Genomic DNA, 18125 nt, shown 5'->3' with positions numbered 1-18125 from the left:
GAGGTTTGTGCTGGAATAAGGAATATTGGAAGCTACCTCGGTGGTGGTGTCTCTCTTTTCTGAGGATTATTTTAACTGCAGATACCAGCCCCCTTTAGGGTTATTGGAAAGGGACATGTAAGGGAGAGAAATAACTTTGCCAGTTCAGGTCTAAGTGCAGATTGATGGAGCTGGCAATCTGGGCTCAGGGTGCCATTCATTGAACAAGCATGGAACCAAAATCACCTCTTCCCTCCTGGGCAGATGGAAGAATCCCCCTCTGTGTATTCCTGTGAATTGATTGCCTTTAGCAGTCCCTGTAGACCTGATCTAGCAACATGCTGAGCTCCTTCCATTCCTGTAAACATTTGTGGGAGTTGAGGGGGCTCAGGATCTTACAGGAGATGCTCAGGATCTTGCAGAATCAGGCCCTGTGTTTGCAATATGTGCATTCCAATCACCTCCAGATATAAATAACATAAGATGTAAGAAGAAAAGATCTTAATGAAAAGAGAAGAGAACAGCATGATTCTGGGCCTAGCTGCAGGCACGAAAGGCTGTCAGCAGCTCTTATGGAACACATATTTAATGGAAGTGAGGATGGTAACAGATGGATAGGTTTGTAATGAGATACTTTAGAAATTAAAAGTGGGTTTCATTTACCAAATACATGTGCAGTGTAACTTATTTTTTTTTATAGTCTTTGCTTTCCATTTTTGAAATGATACCTTAGTTTTTGCCCAGAACGAACTATGTCTTTGTAGTCCAAGTATAACACAAGGATTATTATGAGCTTAATCTACTTCATTAAAATGCAATCTCAAATTAATTATAGATTGCGAATCAACGTTACTGGGCCAAAGACAAATCTGGTCCAGGAAGTCAGTGAGAGTGTTGCATCAGAGCAGTGGTCCCCAACCTTTTTTGTCTGGTGGGCGCCAGCCGACGAGCCACGGAGGACCGGGGCGGCAGATGAGCATCTGCTGAAATTCCGCCGACAAGCAGCAACGTCAATAGGCGTCGCCGCCGAAATGCCGCCGACAAGTAGCGTCATCCAAAGGCGTCGCTGCCGAAATACCGCTGAAAATCGGCAGCATTTTGGCGGCGATGCCTCTGGATGACGAACTTGTTGGCAGCATTTTGGCGGATGCTCATCCGCTGGCCAGTACGCGGGGGCCCTTAGACGCCCCAGCAGGCACCATGGCGCCCACGGGCACCGTGTTGGGGACCCCTGCATCAGAGTCTGAGGACACACATGACCTAGGTCACCAGGATTTGTATGACACAGGGAGGTACTGAGGATACCTGCTGTGGCACCTCCAGGTAACTGAGTAGCTGGATCTACAAAGGTCCATGAGAAGTGTGTGCTGAGTGATAAAGAGTTTGAAAGCACAAGATAGAATGAAGGTTTCAGATCAGATAATCCATCAGCGTTAAATAAATTCTGAACTGGATGCAAACTTTACGACTGGCCTCTATCACCTATTAAACAGCCAAAACCCAGACTCTCAATCAGAATATCTATGAACTTTAAGAAAGTTCAGATTTGCATCTGTGGCTCATCTCTGTGGTACTTATAGTGTTCTCCATTTAGCCACTGTTGCATCATGTATCTGAGATGATGTAAACATGACCCTGCTAGCTCAGAAAATTAATCCTTCTCCCTTGCATGGCTTCAGAAAGTTGCAAGAAAAGCCTTTTGGGAGAAGAACTATGTGTTGAAAGGAACACAAGTCACAGAGGTGGACGAGAGGGGAAGCAGATGCACCTGTCAATTTTATGAATGAAAAGCACATTAAATGGTACCATCAATCCTCAGATACTGTTGCCAGAATTTTTAGTGCCAGGCTGCACAGATGGGTGGGCCACTCTGTGCATGTTTTTTGTGCCCATCATTTTGTGCAGTGACGGTACCCTTGGACTAGTTATTCAAACTCTTATAGTACAAGAATATGGGCTTTCTTCATTCTGCATATGGATCACATGGTTTCATATGAGGTCCCCAAAGTTTCCAGAACAATTGACAATAAGAAACCCCACAAACTTTGTTTGGAAATAGGAAGAGGGAAGGGCGAGGGGGCTGGAAGCCCCCCAGGTAGGAGGTGAGAAGAGTTAAAACCCTCAAGGTTAGGAGGAACAGGGAGTGAAGTACTGGTGCCCTCAATCAGTCTATCCTCAAACTGCAAAATATTGCTTGCACATGGGAGATGGGGAAGCAGCTAGAAGAACATTCATGTTCTCCTGTTCTGCATCCTCCTACCAGCTTCAGTCACCTAACAACCTGGGCTCTATTTTCCATGAGAGCTGGCGTCTTACCATGTCATTCCATAGGCATCTGCTGTTCTTCTCCTGATTGACACACATATCAGGAGGTACGGAAATAGTCCAGTCTATGTTTGCTGTGGTAGTGAAACTTAAATGGCTCAGACAGCTGAGAAAATGAGTGAAGAATTGGAGATGATCTCCAGCCTGGTGGGTAGCAGCCTGTTGCTTAGTTAGTTTGCAGTGTAGCTAAATGTGCATAGACAGCTTTGAGAAATAAACAGAAATAACTTTTTTTTTTTGTTTACTAGGGGCTAAGAAAATGTGTCATGGCTGGGCTGGCCATATGCATTGTGGTCAGGTAGTGAAATGAGTGCAAGGGTGCCTTACTCCCAAAGTTTGGTATTACATTGCTTATGTAGGTGTCAGCCAGACACACATGTGCTTTATACACTCAATGTGCCGCAGAATACATATGTCTCCTTGGAAAGACTGACTGAAGAGATTCTGAAAGGTACTGGGAGATAAAGTTGGCTGAAGCAGAAGTGTTGAATGTGTCTAGGGGAGGAGGAAGGTTTCATAAGGAGCTTCTGGAAAGGAGAGACTTGGAAGGAAAGTAGAAAGGACGGGCTTACACTGAAGCCTGAGCAGTTTTCAGGGAGGCTTGCAATAGGGGTAAATCCAAGATGCTTAAGATAGCAGAAATGAAAGAAGAAACTCGGAAGTGGTAGCAGAGCTGAAAAGGGGGGTCTGGCCAGCAGAGGGATCTAAACAGATAGAACAGATTGAGTCCAAAAGGAGAGGTGATAAAAAGGCCGAGAGCACAAAATCCTGGCCCTCCATGGGACCCTTTAGAGCTCATTGGAATGAATGGCCAGACTTCAGTTGGCTTTGAGACAGACCCCTGGCGCACATTCATTCATTGATGTACAATTACTTTTCCTTAAATATACATTAGCATTTTGGTTTTGCAGCTATATTTTTATTAGTGACAAGAAGCTCCAGGTTCCCCTTTGCAGGGTCTTTAATATGCTCTTTGAGTCACTGGAGGTCATTGGAGTCAGTCAGTTCTCAACCGTGTGCCTCAGAGCTTACCTGAGGTGTGTATACTGGCCTAATAAAACATGCCGTAGTGCTTAATTATCCTCTTGACTCTAATGCAACTTGAATTGACGAATGGTGCAGTCACCGGCAACATGTTGCTATAATTTGTTCTATCAGCAAGGGCTTCTGTTATAAGCAGTCTCATCAGGGGCCTTGGGAGAACCTAAGGACAATGTTGTCCACAAAAGAAAACAACCAGCATCAAAAACATGGCTTAGAGCACAGATACATCCCTGACTTGAATTGTGTTTGCAGAGTAACTCTGAGCTTGTGCGTGGAAAGTGGAGGCTCTTCTATAGAGGGCCAGATTCTGCTCTCAGTTACATTGCCGCTGTCCCAAAGGACCCAGATTATTTACCAAGGGGCAGTATCAATTGCTAAAAAAACCAATGATTCTTCTTCAAGTGATGGTCCCTGTTGTGTTCCATGGAAGGTTATGCACATGCTGCATGCCCCCGGAGCTGGAGCTTTTCAAAGTAGTATTGCTCGGCAGTCCGCACATGTGCACTCGTATTACCTCGTGGTTTCGCCCGAGGCAAAAAAAGGTGGGGCGGACCATCCACATCTCCAGTTCCTTTTCATCACCGCATGGTCCGAGTAGGAGTTTCTGCTTGACCTCTTGTTTTAGTGACACATTTTAAAAAAAAATGTACACAACTGTTTTTATTTTTGTTCATAGTTAGGATTTTGTGTTTTTTCATTGTATTTTGGTAATTTCTAGCAGTTTTTATAATTAAGGACTTGGGATGCCGCTTCAACAGTTTTTCCTGCCAGTCTCCCTCCTCGCCTGCCCCCCAGGTCTGGGTACTGGATTATGCCAAAGATGCTGGGATTCAAAGTCTGTGCTTCCTGCCCTTGCTTGTTTTCCATCAGCGATGAACACCAGTGCTGTTTGTACTGTTTTCGGGGAAAGCCCACATCACCTCCAGGTGCAGTGTCTGCCTCTCCTTCCCTGCCCATGTATGGGAAGGGAGAGCTCTCATGGAGGTAGCCATGGAGGTAGCCATGGGTCCAAAGTTGGATCCTGGTTGGGGAACCCCTCACCCCTATACATCGGCCTGAACACTCCAAGAGCATTCCCTCTACTGCAGAACCTCCATCTGATCTGCCGGTACTAGTGCTATGGACTCCGCATCGGGGCCTAGCCATGAGCCACAGAAGCATGCACATATGCATGGCAATAAGTTTTCCTCTAAATCCAAGGAGGACGACAACAGCAAGATCAAACGAGTTGGCCATTTGGAGCTCATGACCCCAGTATTTGCCTTCGGAACAGTCTCATTTGGCTCGGGAGAACTCCTGTTTCACTGTCTCACTCTTCATGTGATAGATGTTCGGAGTTAGATGATGCACCAATCAGCCTGGCTCCGATGGTACTGGTGGTTTTGGAGAGATTCCCTTCATTGTTTCCAAACACAGCTGTGTCATCGACACCTTCCTCCCCGGCAAATGACTATCTTCAGTTTCAAGAACTCTTACGGAGAACTGTCAATGCTCTTGAGATCCTCCTAGAAGAGATGCAGGACAGTCAGCACCAGTTAGTAGACATTCTGCAGGCATTGGTACTGGCAAGTATGGCCTTACTGATCAGTGATGCCATTCTTCAACCAGCACGCACTGTGTGGCATAGCCCGGCCACATGTGCTCTGACCCCAAAGGGGACAGAGAAAAGGAACTACTTCCCCCGAGAAGGTCAGCATTTTTATTTTCACACCCTCCACCTAACTCCTTGTTAATACAGGCTGCGTCAGAGCGGATCAAACAATAACACCCATGCTCCACCTCAGCAGACAGGGAGGGTAAGAGACTGGACCTCATCTGTTGAAAGGCCTCCTTGGCTGGACTACAGTTCCAGATCTCTAACTACTTGGCACTGATGGCCAAGTATGACTTATAAACTATGGCCGGACAGAGGAATTTGCAGATAAACTACCTCAGCAGGATCGTACTTGATTCCAAGAGATTATACAGGAAGGGAAGTTGGTTGCCAGGTCCATACTTCAGGCTGCAGTTGATTCAGTGAACACGTCCTTGCATGTATTGGTGATTGGAATTGCCATGAGGAGGGAATCCTGGTTACACTCCTAAGGTCTCCCTGGAGCGGTGCAGAACACAATCAAGGACCTTCCCTTCCATGAATCATACCTCTTCAACCAGAAAACTCATGATTCCTTACACTCTCTAAAGGAGTCTAGAGCCATCTTTTGATCCTTGAGCATATACACGCTGGCACCAAAGATAAAATGTTATCATCCACCACTAGTCCAACGCTATAGAACTCCTCACTTCTACCACCATTGGGCCTATGAACCTCCTCAGAAGTGCTCTAAGATACACAGAACCCGTCCACCTGTTCTGGCAACTCAGACGTCTCCACGACGCACTCAGTCATCGCAAAAATGGTACTTCTGAGTGCGCCTAGAGTGCCGTCAGCCACTCTGTACATCAGTGCTCCTACCCACCACACCTTTCAGGAGTTGTCTGAAACTCTTTCTACCAGCTTGGAGAACTGCAATAACAGACAAGTGGGTCTTAGACGTCGTTTGACACGGCTACACCGTAGAGTTTATGATGACGCCTCCTCCACATCTCCCATCCTAACCCCCGCATAGAGATCCCTTTCACAACAGTATTTTTACCCTAGAGGAGGACTATTTGAATTGTTTCCTGGCACCCAAGAAGAAAGAGCGATGAAGACTGAACTTGGATCTCCATCACCTCACTTGTTCAGTTCGCAAACCGAAGTTCCGTATGGTCACGCTTGCAGCCATTATTCCCTCACTAGAAAAAGGCAGATAGTTTACAGCTCTCAACATGCAAGACACCTACTTCCATGTTGACATACATCTAACCCACAGAAGGTTCCTGAGGTTCAAAGTGGGGCATCGACACTTCCAATTCAGGGTTCTCCTGTTTGGACTTACCACTGCCCCATGAGTTTTTACAAAAGTTTTCTCTTGGTAGCGACTCACCTACAATGTCAGGGAATTCTTGTCTTCCCCTACCTGGACAACTGGCTGCTGGCAGCATGGTCCAAAGAGGAAGCTAGAGCATTGACGTCCTAGCGTCTTCTACTCCTCTCCTCCCTAGGAGTGAGCATCAGTGTTGAAAAATCAACTTATTACCCTATTCAGTCCCTGATAACCTCCAACCCTTCGATCTTGGTCAGGACCTGCCTTTCCATCTTAGGGCACATGGCAGCGTGCACATCCATCATGCCCTTTGCCCACCTGCACCTTTGTTGTCTACAGCTATGGCTGCAAAGAGTCTATTCCCCTGTGCACCAGTCAATGGACATTATACTCAGCATTCCACCAGAGGTCATCTGTTGTCTTCGGACATATACAAGTCTGCTCTGGGAGGCCCTTCTTCCTATCCTTTTTGACCGTGACAACCATAATCAATGCATCACTCTCTGTCTGGGTGCTCACACTGGAGATCACATGACACAAGACACCTGGACCATGCAAGAGGCCAGGATGCACGTAAATATTCTTGAACTTCGGGCTGTACGCAAAGCATGCCACATGTTCCTACCAGTTATCCACTATTGCCATATCCTTGTCATGTCAACACCACCACAATATACTACATAAACAAACAAGGGGGCATGAGGTCTCCAGTGCTGTGTATGGAGCCGATTCGCCTCTGGGAATGGTGCAACAAACGTCATATCCTTTTGTCAGCAGCCTACCTGACTGGCACCCAGAATGTGATTGCAAAGTCTCTCAGCAGGAACTTTGCAACTGACCATGAATTGGAGTTGCATGACATGATGATTGTGGACATCTTTGATCATTGGGGTACACCAATTAGAGATCTCTTTGCATCTCACACGAATACCAAACAGGGGAGGACTCGGTGCCCACTCACTGGGCGACACTTTGGTTGTTGATGGGTCAGACCGGACAAACTACTCTCTCTTCCCCCCCCCCCCCAACCGCCATTCCAACCCCACATCCTCCCCAAACTCCGGTGGCAGAGAACAATGACCATTCTGATCACTCAGTTCTGGCCTTACCAGTTCTGGTGCCGCCTTCTTCTCCACATGTCAAAACAACCTCCACTCCTGCTACAGACATTTCCGGAACTATTGACACAACACAATGGCAGACTCAGACATCCAAATCCATTGACGCTACACCCGACATCATGGCTTTTCGATGGACACCTCTATTAGCACGAGAATGCTCATTGGCAGTGCAAGACAGCCTCTCCAGTAGCTGACAGGACTCCACGAAGCGATTCTATCAGGCCAAATGGATATGCTTCACCTGCTGGGCCCAACAGCAAGGTTTTGCTCCTGAAGTTGTGGGCATCCCCATGCTCTTACACTATTTCTTCCATCTGAAAACCGCGGAACTCGGTTGAAAATGTAGAAAACATCCAAAAACATTTCAATAAATGGTATTCTATTATTGTTTAACAGCACAATTAATCACAATTAATTTTTTTAATCGCTTGACATTCCTAATTTTTACCCACCCCTTGACTGCCTGATTCTGAAAGGGCCTATTACATAAATATCCACACATTCAGCCCATCACTCCCCAATGGGATCTCAACCAAGTCCTTACCTCTTTAATGAACTCTCCCTTCTAACTGCTGGCCTCCTGCACTCTCCCTGTTCTCTCCTGGAAGGTCGCTTTCCTTGTTGCCATTACCTCCGCGAGGATGGTTGGTGAGCTGGAAGCCACCATGATGGCAAAAACCCCCTTTCATCACATTGCATCAGGACAAGGTCTCGCTGCGACTGCAACCCAAGTTTCTGCCAAAGGTGGTTTCCCAATTCCACTTCAACCAACCTATACATCTGCCTACATTCTTTCCAAAACCACATATCTCAAATGAGGAATGGTGGCTTCATTCCCTTGAGGTGCGTAGAGCCCTGGCCTTTTATCTACAAAGGACAAAGCCGATCCAGAAGTCTCCCAAGCTATTTGTTGCCACAGCGGAGAGAAATAAAGGACAGGCCATTTCCACCCAGACAATCTGTAAGTGGGTCTCAGGGTGCATTGTGCGCTGCTCTCTCTTGTCAGGGCTCTCTCCCCACCAGATGGAATCTCAGCCCATTCCACGAAAGTGCAAGCATCAACCACAGCCGCACTACACGACCTGCCCCTTGCGGACATATGGAAGGCGGCCATGTGGAGTTCAGAACACCCCTTTTCTTCTCACTATGCTCTGGTACATGATTCTGTGACGGATACCTCATTCGGTGCAGCGGTCCTCCATTCTACAGTTCCACCATCTTCCTCGCACCCTCTGCCTCTCAAGGTACTGCTTGTCAATCGCTTTCTGTGGAATACAATAGGGGCCATCACTTGAAGAAGAGGAGGTTACTTACCTGTAATTGGAGGTTCATCAAATGTGTGGTCCTGATCTCTATTTCAGTCCCCCCCCCGTCATGGTTCTGTAGTTCTGCAGTGGAGAAGGCGTGGCCAGTCCTCCTAGCCCTTTATCACCTAGGATGAAATCCCAAGGCAATACAAGAGTGCATGCACGGATCGCCAGGCAATACTACTTTGAAAAGCTCTGGCTCCAGGTGCATGCATATAACCCTCAATGGAATACAGATTGGGACCACCCATCTCAAAGAACCTCCAGTTACAGGTAAGTCACCTTCTCTTTTTGTTTTCATTTTGTCCTGCCAAGCGTCGTCATGTGAAACAGGTGCTGTAAAGGAAAGTGCTGCTTCTGAGTGTTTCTGAAATGGGAAGAAAACTATCAAATAAGCTATTTGCTCTGGAGTGTGTGTCATGGTGGTGGTCTTTTTATTGTTGTTGTTGGTTTCGTTTTTGTTTAGCTTGTCAAAAATTAATCTTAGAGTAGAGAATATTGCAGCTAGCTGGCTGTGGTGATGGGACTGAACCAGAACTTAGAATCCAAACCCCCTAACTGTTGTGTTACACCTCTCTGATGGGAGCTGCCAGTTAAAATTCCACATCCGGACTGAAGGGACTGTTGGAGTCATCTCCCTACCTCTGATGGTGTCTTTCCTCTATCTGGATACTGCTAAACTATCCCTGCTAGTGGAGACTTATCCCCAAGCTCATAAAATACTTGTGTAGAGCAAATGTTTGGCCTTTGGAATGGGCTGAGTTGAATTAAATAACAGATATTTCCCCAAACAATTCCCAGGAAAAGTTCACCCCCCATTCCCTCCATATTCCAGTGCATTGCTGTCTCTCTCTCGTGCTCACACACGTACAGACACACTTTTAGCTCTCCAGGTTGAATGGAGTGCTCTGATGATAATATATAAAGCACAGTTTTCAGGATCAATATATAAACAGTCCCAGACATTTCCCTACAAGGTGCTGCTTAATATAAATGTGCTTACTGGGTGGTGCTACCGCCATCCTTGGTTGTGATTATGAGCAAGTGTATTTTGTTGACATGGGAAAACTAATAATAGCTCCCCTCTTTTCTGCAGGCACTCCTCTGCCTCCCATGGCAACCTGGGTTCATCTTGTGTCAAGGGGACAATTTCTGGAAACTCTCAGTATTAAAATATTGGCAGCAGTCAGAAAGTTGGGGGAAGTTTAGTTCTAGACCAAACTTTGCTGCTATTACTAATCTTTGTTATGAGCTGGGAAAAAAACCACACCAAATCTCTGTCTCCTTTAGGGGAGTTTGGATCCATATCTGAACCTTACAATCCAGTCTTGTTAGAAGGGCTATTTTGCTAGCACTCAGAGCAATGTACAGTATGCATGTCTGTGTGTTTCCACTGCCAGTTATTAAAACTAAGAATATTTGTTTGAATTTATTTATTTTTAAAAAATGCTTAAAGGGGGGAAAATTGAGACAGTGATAAACAGCTGGCTCTGATGCTGGTACTTTTTAAAGCTGGAAGTTGCTCTGTTTGATACAGTATTGCTGACTCCTCTTTCAAAGCAATCCCTATGGGTCAGATCCTCAGCTGGTATAGATGGGCATAACTCCACTGTTGGCAATGCAATATAGCCAGGGCTTAAATTCTCATATAGTATTTCCTGGAGCCCCCATCCCCCCTGCATTCAGGGTGCTGAGCCCCCGTTGTGCTCGGGGCTTCAGCCTCAGGTTTAAAAATACTTACCGGAGCTCTGCTCTGGACAGCTCCAGCTGAATTTAAGCACTGAGCCATAGCCATTTTACACTAAGGATAAGCTAAGGATCTGATGCAAGCACTCCACATTTCTTTAGCTGTACAATCACCTGGAGGTCTCTTTCCCCCATATTCCCTTGCCAAGATATCCCTCCATTTCTCATCTTATCCAACTGATTTTGCAATGTGACTAACACTAGGTTTCAGTAATAGGGTGATTATCTCAGGGGAGCTTTTAAGAAAACTACAAATTTGTGCAAAATTATTGTTGAATACCTATAACTTTGCTGTAAGGATTGTTGTTGTTGTTGTTCTATTTAGTGCTTAAATCTGGTACTTTTACACTGCACTGTATCTTTAAAAAAGGCAAAGTCTTGGTGCATGGGGCTTGTGTATTGGACCCTTCCACTTGAATTATAATCAGATGTTGTATTTACATGCAAATTAAAATCTGTTCTCTGTTAAAGGGTTAGTTGCCTCAACCTCTGGACGGTTCATCTATTTATCATTTGTTTGCGCTGTGAGCACAAGAAGAATGATATATATGACATTATGTTTACTGTCCCAGTGCCTGCTGCAAATTGCACTGCATAAATTGACTTGAGATGCTTGCTCTTGTTTCTTTGAGTCTCCAGATGTGGGTTAGCCAAGAAGCAATAGTTCACACTATTATCATGTGACTTGTACATTTTGGTTTCCCAGGCAACAGAATGGGGCTCAGATGAAGACACTAGGAGGTCCTGTCAGAGTAAAGGAAAAACTGAGGTAAGTTTTGCTTTGGCACAAAGAGGCTGCAGTTAAATTATTTGCTTCACACCCTTGGAAATACGTGCAGGGAACATCTGACACCCGCTCAAGTTTGTAAATCTGCAGAGTTTTAGAGCCTCCACAACAAATGCATAAGCTACATAGAACCAGCCATTTGAAAGGCCCTCTGTTCTAGTTATTAGACCTGCTCTGCATGAGATTTGAAGGTAATTCACTGCTGGAAGGGGAGTAATTTGTGACAAATCAGAGAGCAGAATGGTGGCAGACCAGGAGTAATATTTATTGTATAGCTGAGACTGATCAGGTCAGCTTACGCTTTTGTGAGACGGTCAGATTCTGGATCTCAGCCATGTCGGTTTGCATTCGGCTTTAATTTGCAGACAAGCACATGTCCTGGTATAATTCATTCAAACAACATTGTTTAATCTGATGACACAAAACAATTCTCTACATCAGGGACGTGGCAGCATTCTTTATAAGATAGGTCTACCTTCCTAGAATGCAATTCAAACCAAAAACAGTCCATGTAAAGAGCTTGGATTCCAACACAACTGAATTTGTGGGTGTTTTTGATTCAAGCTCAGATCCACACTCACAATTTGCAAATGGCCACTGTCTTCTTAAGAAGCCCAAACAAACCCCCGGATCTGAAAGCTGGGAACTTCAGGGTGTTTGAAATTGTTATTACTGTATTACAATAGCACCTATAGGCCCCAACTGAGACTAGGGCCCCATTGTGCTAGGTGCTGTACATACCAAAAAAACAAGATGGGAGAGAATTTAAAAAATCAAGACACTGGGAACTGTTGTAAGTTGAATCTGAAATCTTCTGTACTTACGTTTTATAATATATGCACTGACGTGAACATTTCACTATCACCACCCGCTGTGGAATGTGCAAGAGTAAAATGACATTCTATTGTTCATGAAGAACTTGAATTTATAACCAAGCATTATTTTGTCAAGCCACAGAGCAACACAGTGTGAGATTCCCATGCACTCAACTGAACACATTTCATGATAATTTCACTTTTATCTTTTTAACGTCATGTCAGTGGAAAGCAATGGTTTGTGAGTCTGTTTTTTTGCTGCCTGCTCTGTCCCTGCAGATCATATGGCAAAGAGTTTGACAAACATTTCACAAGAGGATAATGTTCTGAAAAGTTGAGTTCAAACTCATTTTGAGCCATAGCTTAGAGGACCTTAGTGCATGCACTTGGCCTTTGTTTGCAGATATGTCGTGAATCCATCTTACAGTTCTCAGGGACAATAGTTAGAGGGCCACTGAACTATTAGAAGCACTGAAAGCAGACAGGTGTTGCCTAGTGGTCTCACAACAACACCTGCAGCTAGGCAGGAGGGAGGAAAGATGGTCCATTGGTTTATGGTGCTAATTTGGGACTCAGGAGAGCTGGGTTCAATTCCTTGCTCCATCAGTCTTTCTATGTGACAAATGAGTTAGTGTCTCTGTCCCTATCTGTATGATGGGGATATTAGCCCTCCCCTACCTCACAGGGTTGTTGTGAAGATAAATACACTGAAGATTGTGAAATGCTCAGATACTGCAATAATGGGCACCAAAGTGATAGAGCCAAGAGTTCTGGACATCAGTTATCCCATAGCCAGGGCTAAGTTACTTGACCTGTCTGCTTTAGTTCCCCCATCCAAACATATCTATTTATTTGTACTTTTCAGAGAGGGGATTTCAAAGCCACCTAAGGGATTACAGTGCCCAAATGCCATTCATTTTCATGGCAATTGAGACTCTAAATCAGATCCCTCGGGTAGCTTAGAAAATCTTGCCATAGAGTGCCTGGAGCTACAGCCTAAGAATACAAGTCACAGATTAAATATTAACAAGCTACTCGGTGAGCTGCTTGTATATTGCCGTAATAACATTAACTGTAGTAGTAACCCTACACCTGAGCACCTACTGCATGAGGCTGGGTGCTTGCTCAGGTCCAAGCCCCTTCGGGATTGCAGGTTAAAACCAACATCTTAAAGTGTCACCTTATTGGCTGGCAGTGCATCGTGTAACACTGTGCTGCCTCTTTCCCTGTCTTTCAAGTGATGTCACTGTGACGGTTTGGATCACAGAAACCCTCTTGGGAACTGCCACCCAATGTGCCAAGACTACTTCTGCTGCCCTTGCTTTCCCTGCCAGCTCGGGGCCCCAGCACCCTGTCTTGCTGAGCTAGACACGCCCATCTGCTCCAACAAAGACCCAGGGTCTGAATTACTTGCCCCAAAGCTTCAGGTTTACCTGAAAGCAGCTAAAAGAAGTGTTCTTGTCTTTAACACTCAGATGCCCAACTCCCAATGGGGTCTAAACCCAAATAAATCTCTTTTACCCTGTATAAAGCTTATGCAGGGTAAACTCATAAATTGTTCACCCTCTATAACACTGATAGAGAGAGATGCATGGCTGTTTGCTCCCCCCAGGTATTAATACATACTCTGGGTCAATTAATAAGTAAAAAGTAATTTTATTAAATAGAGAAAGTAGGATTTAAGTGGTTCCAAGTAGTAACAGACAGAACAAAGTAGGTCACCAAGCAAAATAAACTAAAACACGCAAATCTATGTCTAATCAAACTGAATACAGATAAGAGCCTCACCAGTTCCAGAATGCTCCCTTTTACAGACTAATCTCCTTTTAGCCTGGGTCCAGCAATCAGTCAGACCCCTTGCATATCGTCCTTTTTTCCAGTTTCTTTCAAGTATCCTGGGGGTGGAGAGGCTCTCTCTTTAGCCAGCTGAAGACAAAATGGAGGGGTCTCCCAGGGGTTTAAATAGACTTTCTCTTGTGGGTGGAGACCCCCTCCTCACTCCTATGCAAAGTCCAGCTCCAGGATAGAGTTCTGGAGTCACCTGGGCAAGTCACATGTCCATGCATGACTCTCAGTTTCTTACCGGGTAGCAGCCATGGGTCACATGCTACCTTGAAAGTCCTCAAGTAGACTTCTTATGTGGATTGGAGCATTCCAAGATTCATTGTCCTTTAAGTGTCTCTTGATTAGATACACAGCCAATATTCATAACTTTGAATACAAAAATGATACATGCATACAAACAGGATTAATAGATTCAGTAGATCATACCTTTGAGATATGGTACATGCCATATGTAGCATAAAACACATTCTAAGCATATTTCCATAAAGCCTTATGGGAGGTACCATCAGTCGCATTGAGAGTGTGGCTAGCATGAGTAACAGGGTGGAGCATCGGGAGAAGTGACCCCATTGGGTCAAAGACGTGTTCATTGTCGCTAGCGAGGAGCTCAGCATTTAATGTTTTTTGGTCTGTCATTAGCTGAGGTTCCTCTCTGGTTGCATAACAATCGGACCCCACCACTGGTCATTTTGCATAGTACACAGAGACTGGCAGCGCTCCGAACACGTTGCTCTGGGGTGAATGCTGAATTATTTTTAGCTCTCCAAATTGGCATGCCTTCCCGCTAGGGACTGAGTGGATTGTGTGGGAAAACTTCAGTGGAGGCTGCCTGAAGTGTACAGCTGTGAGAGTCCCAGGCTGTATGGCTGTCAGCAATACAGGGGTCAGAAAGAAAAAGAGAGACAAGGAGCTAATAGTGATTGGGGAGCAATAAATCTTACTGAGGGAAGCACCTGATTAAAAGTCCAACTAGAAGAAATCCTACCGTGGCATTCTTTGTATGCTTGATCAGCAATATGCTCTTATTCCTCTTGTGCATTTAGGGGCCGGTCTTTCCCATGTGCTGAGCCCAGCTACGAGGGCTTGGTGCAGGTAGTCCAGTATGCCAGGGGCTGGAATCTGCTATCCTCGGCTGTGGAGTGGCTCTGCTGCTACAAGAGAATGTGCTCTGCGGGCTGATTCCTATGCTGTGCAGAGGGTGTGTCCTCTTAGTTCCCTTTCACCCTGGGTCCTCTCCACCCATTGCGAAGGACACGAACCCAGATATGATAGGGGCCATATAAATACTAGACAGATGGATATAGATAAATGGAGATGAGTCTGGATTTGCCCCTTGTTATAATTTTTCCAAGGACGCGATCCTGCGTTCCTTCTACTCTTGTTAAGTTGGCAGTGCAGGATTGATCCCCAAGTTTGGTATGAGGGCCACTGAAATAAAACTGGCTGAAAAATCATTAGGAAATCCTGCTTGCTATCTGCTGCATGCCGAGGAAAGACAGCTTGGCTGGGATGCAGGCTAAGCTGACTAATGGAATTGGTTGTCTAAGGAAATAAATATAAATATCTGAAAGCGTATTAATAACAGTGCTCGGAAGCCTGCGAGGGGATGATTTTTTAAAAAAGGGGTGGACTGCAGCAAACAAATTAAATCTGTTTGCAGCAGCCTAAAATGAAATGGCTTTGGAAAGAGCAGTGTGTAGTTCTGCTCTGTACCTCAGTGCCATGGGGGAGAGACGGGCTCAGTTCATTGCTATTGGTGCTCCTTTAGGCTGGGAGTGCTGTAGAGTGAAGGAGCATGTGTAGAAGAGGAGAGTCTTGGGTCACTCAACTGGGATCTCCTCTGGCTAGTGAAGGTGACCAGTCAATCCAGCTCAGCCAATAGGTCTGGGATTGTGCTAAGGTTCTTCTTGGGCGGGGGATGATGTAAATGGAAGGGGGAGAGGCTGTGAACTTCAGTGCTGATGTCCCAGAAGGAGAAGAGGCCAAAAGGAGCTGTGACACTTTCTCAAGGCACTCAGGGTTATAAATCACCTTGTTATCCCCCCTGCCTCAGTTAGAGAGAGAGAGAGAGAGCTCCCTGTCACTCCAGCTCTGTTAGCCACCCAGTCTCCTCAGAAGCTCTTCCAGCCTGTTTTTCGCCTTGCAGTTCATCTCAGTGCACTCTGAGCCCTCTTGAAGAGCGTTCTCCTGTAGCATCCAGCCCCTCTCACTGGACACTCACAGAAATAACCAAGTTTGCTGTCTCCAAAGAGAAAGTGTGCACACCAGCCTGTTTGGTTTAGCAGAGCATTTACTCTTCTCTTAATATACAGCACTGAGATGAATTTATAATAAAACCAAGAATAAGTGTATTACAAAACAACACAGATTTAATTGATACTGAATAGGGTACAGTTAAAACAAAAGTATAGCAGCCTTTTAAGAGATTAAACACAACTTTAGCAGGCTACAATTCTTGTCTAACTAATGTTGCTCACCTAAAGCAACTTCAGTGTCACTAGCCCTTTCCCTGGGCCAGGATCCAACTTTCATTAATGCAAAAATCGCTGTTCTTTTTGCTCCCTCAGGGATGGATAGCAAAATGGTTCTTTTTCCTTTTTATAGTCTGGTAATCCTTTGAAATGGATCCTTTTGAAGCGTACCTCCAGATAAGATCCTTCTCCCCAGCTGCTTGTGCCTGCGGTATGCTGACACCATGCTTCTTTCCCATCCTCTGGTTAACTTGATCTTCTTGTATACCTCAGATGCAAATATATTCCCATTCGGTTTGGCTTACCGTGCTTAATTTGCATCTGAGACCTAGGCAGACTGGTAAACCAACAGTCCTTTGTTTTGGAAAAACTTGTTTATCAATCCCTGCCTGCTTACATAGTTTAAACATACTTTTAGAACATTCATTACTCCTGGGGAAATTCTTCACCACCACACATGTGCAGAATTTATGTCCCCCACAGATTTTTTTGCTTCCCCACAGAAAAAAATGACTTTCTGATGGAGAAGCAAAGGGAAGCCACAAGAGCAGTCATGCAACCCTTCCCAAGCAGTATGTTTCAGGTGCCCAGGGCAGCTGGCAGAGTGGTAAATCACTGTGGGGTTGGGGGCGGGATTGGGGAAGACCTCGCTGGTGGCTCCTACCCTGGGCCGGGCTCAGCTGCTAGTCACAGGTGAGCTGGGGAGGATTGGACTTCCTCTTCCCCTGAACAGCATCCGAGGCCATGTCAAACCCACCCCCAGATTTCTCCCCTGGCTATAGGAAACTCTGCAAATCCCCCTCCTTCCTCCCTCCCCCGGTGCTTCCTGCACCCATCGCTCCTCAGCTGCAAGGGGAGGGATCACTGTACAAGGAGCTGCTTATCCCCCTCATACCCAAACCCTCCTACCAAGCCTCATCCCCACCCCCCCCAACACACACACACCCAGAACCGCCCCTGACGAGCCCCATTCCCCCTGCACTGGACCACCCAATGAGCCACCCGCATCTGGATCCCCCCCCACTGAGCCCCAACCAGCTGCACCTGGATCCCTGCCTAACTGAGCTCCATTCCCCCAGCATCTGAATGCCCTCATTAAGTCCCCAACACCCAGACCACCCTGCTGAGCTCTATCCCCCACAAACCCAGACCCCCCTGCTGAGCCCCAACCATCTTCACCTGTACCCCTTTGCAGAGTCCCATTACCGTTGCACCCAGAACCCCCCAACAAGCCCCCGTGCATCCAGATCCCGCCCCCTCACACACCCGGATCCCCCACTGAGCCGCCTGCACACAGATTGCCCCACAGAGAACCCTCTCAACCCACACCTGGATCCCCTCACACTAAGCCCCTCCACACTTGGATTCTGCCTTGCTGAACCTGCCTGCCCACACCTGGTGCACCTGGCACGGAGGGGCAGGACCCTGGGGTGTTTCTGGGGCAGGCCTGGTCCTTGCGCTGTGTCAGGGTTGGGTGCAGCCTCACCGCTGAGTCCATATCCCGGAGGGGGGAGCTCCACAGTGATTTCCCACCTCTATGTAGCCAGTGGCATGTGCTCCCCAGTGCCATGCTGGAGCGAGCAGGGATGATCTGGTTGGGTCTTGCTGGCAGTGCCATAGAACTTCTAAGAGCCATGCCTGGGGAGGGATGGCTGTTCACACTGGGATGGCTGCACCCTGCTGGCTATACCTGTTACACGTGAGTAGAAATGGATGTGGCTCCGAGGCATCTCCCACACTGTTACCAGCCAGAATTTCGTCCCGTCAGGGCTTCTC

The 18125-nt window shown here is 46.2% G+C and overlaps 1 protein-coding gene across 8 annotated transcripts in view; it reads left to right on the top strand.

Moving 5' to 3' along the window:
• SEMA5B (semaphorin 5B) overlaps positions 1-18125 on the top strand; it is a 343951-nt gene that overhangs the window by 230836 nt on the left and 94990 nt on the right. For all 8 annotated transcript variants that reach the window (XM_045032975.1, XM_045032976.1, XM_045032982.1 and 5 more), the window contains one exon: positions 11138-11200. In XM_045032975.1, coding sequence (XP_044888910.1) covers positions 11138-11200 — 63 coding nt within the window. The remainder of the gene's footprint in view (positions 1-11137; positions 11201-18125) is intronic.

Source organism: Mauremys mutica, chromosome 10 (genome assembly GCF_020497125.1).
Source record: "Mauremys mutica isolate MM-2020 ecotype Southern chromosome 10, ASM2049712v1, whole genome shotgun sequence".
Classification (NCBI taxonomy): Eukaryota; Metazoa; Chordata; order Testudines; family Geoemydidae; genus Mauremys; species Mauremys mutica.
The sequence above is the reverse complement of the archived record's forward strand: the minus strand, read 5'-3'. Positions and strand labels throughout refer to the sequence as shown.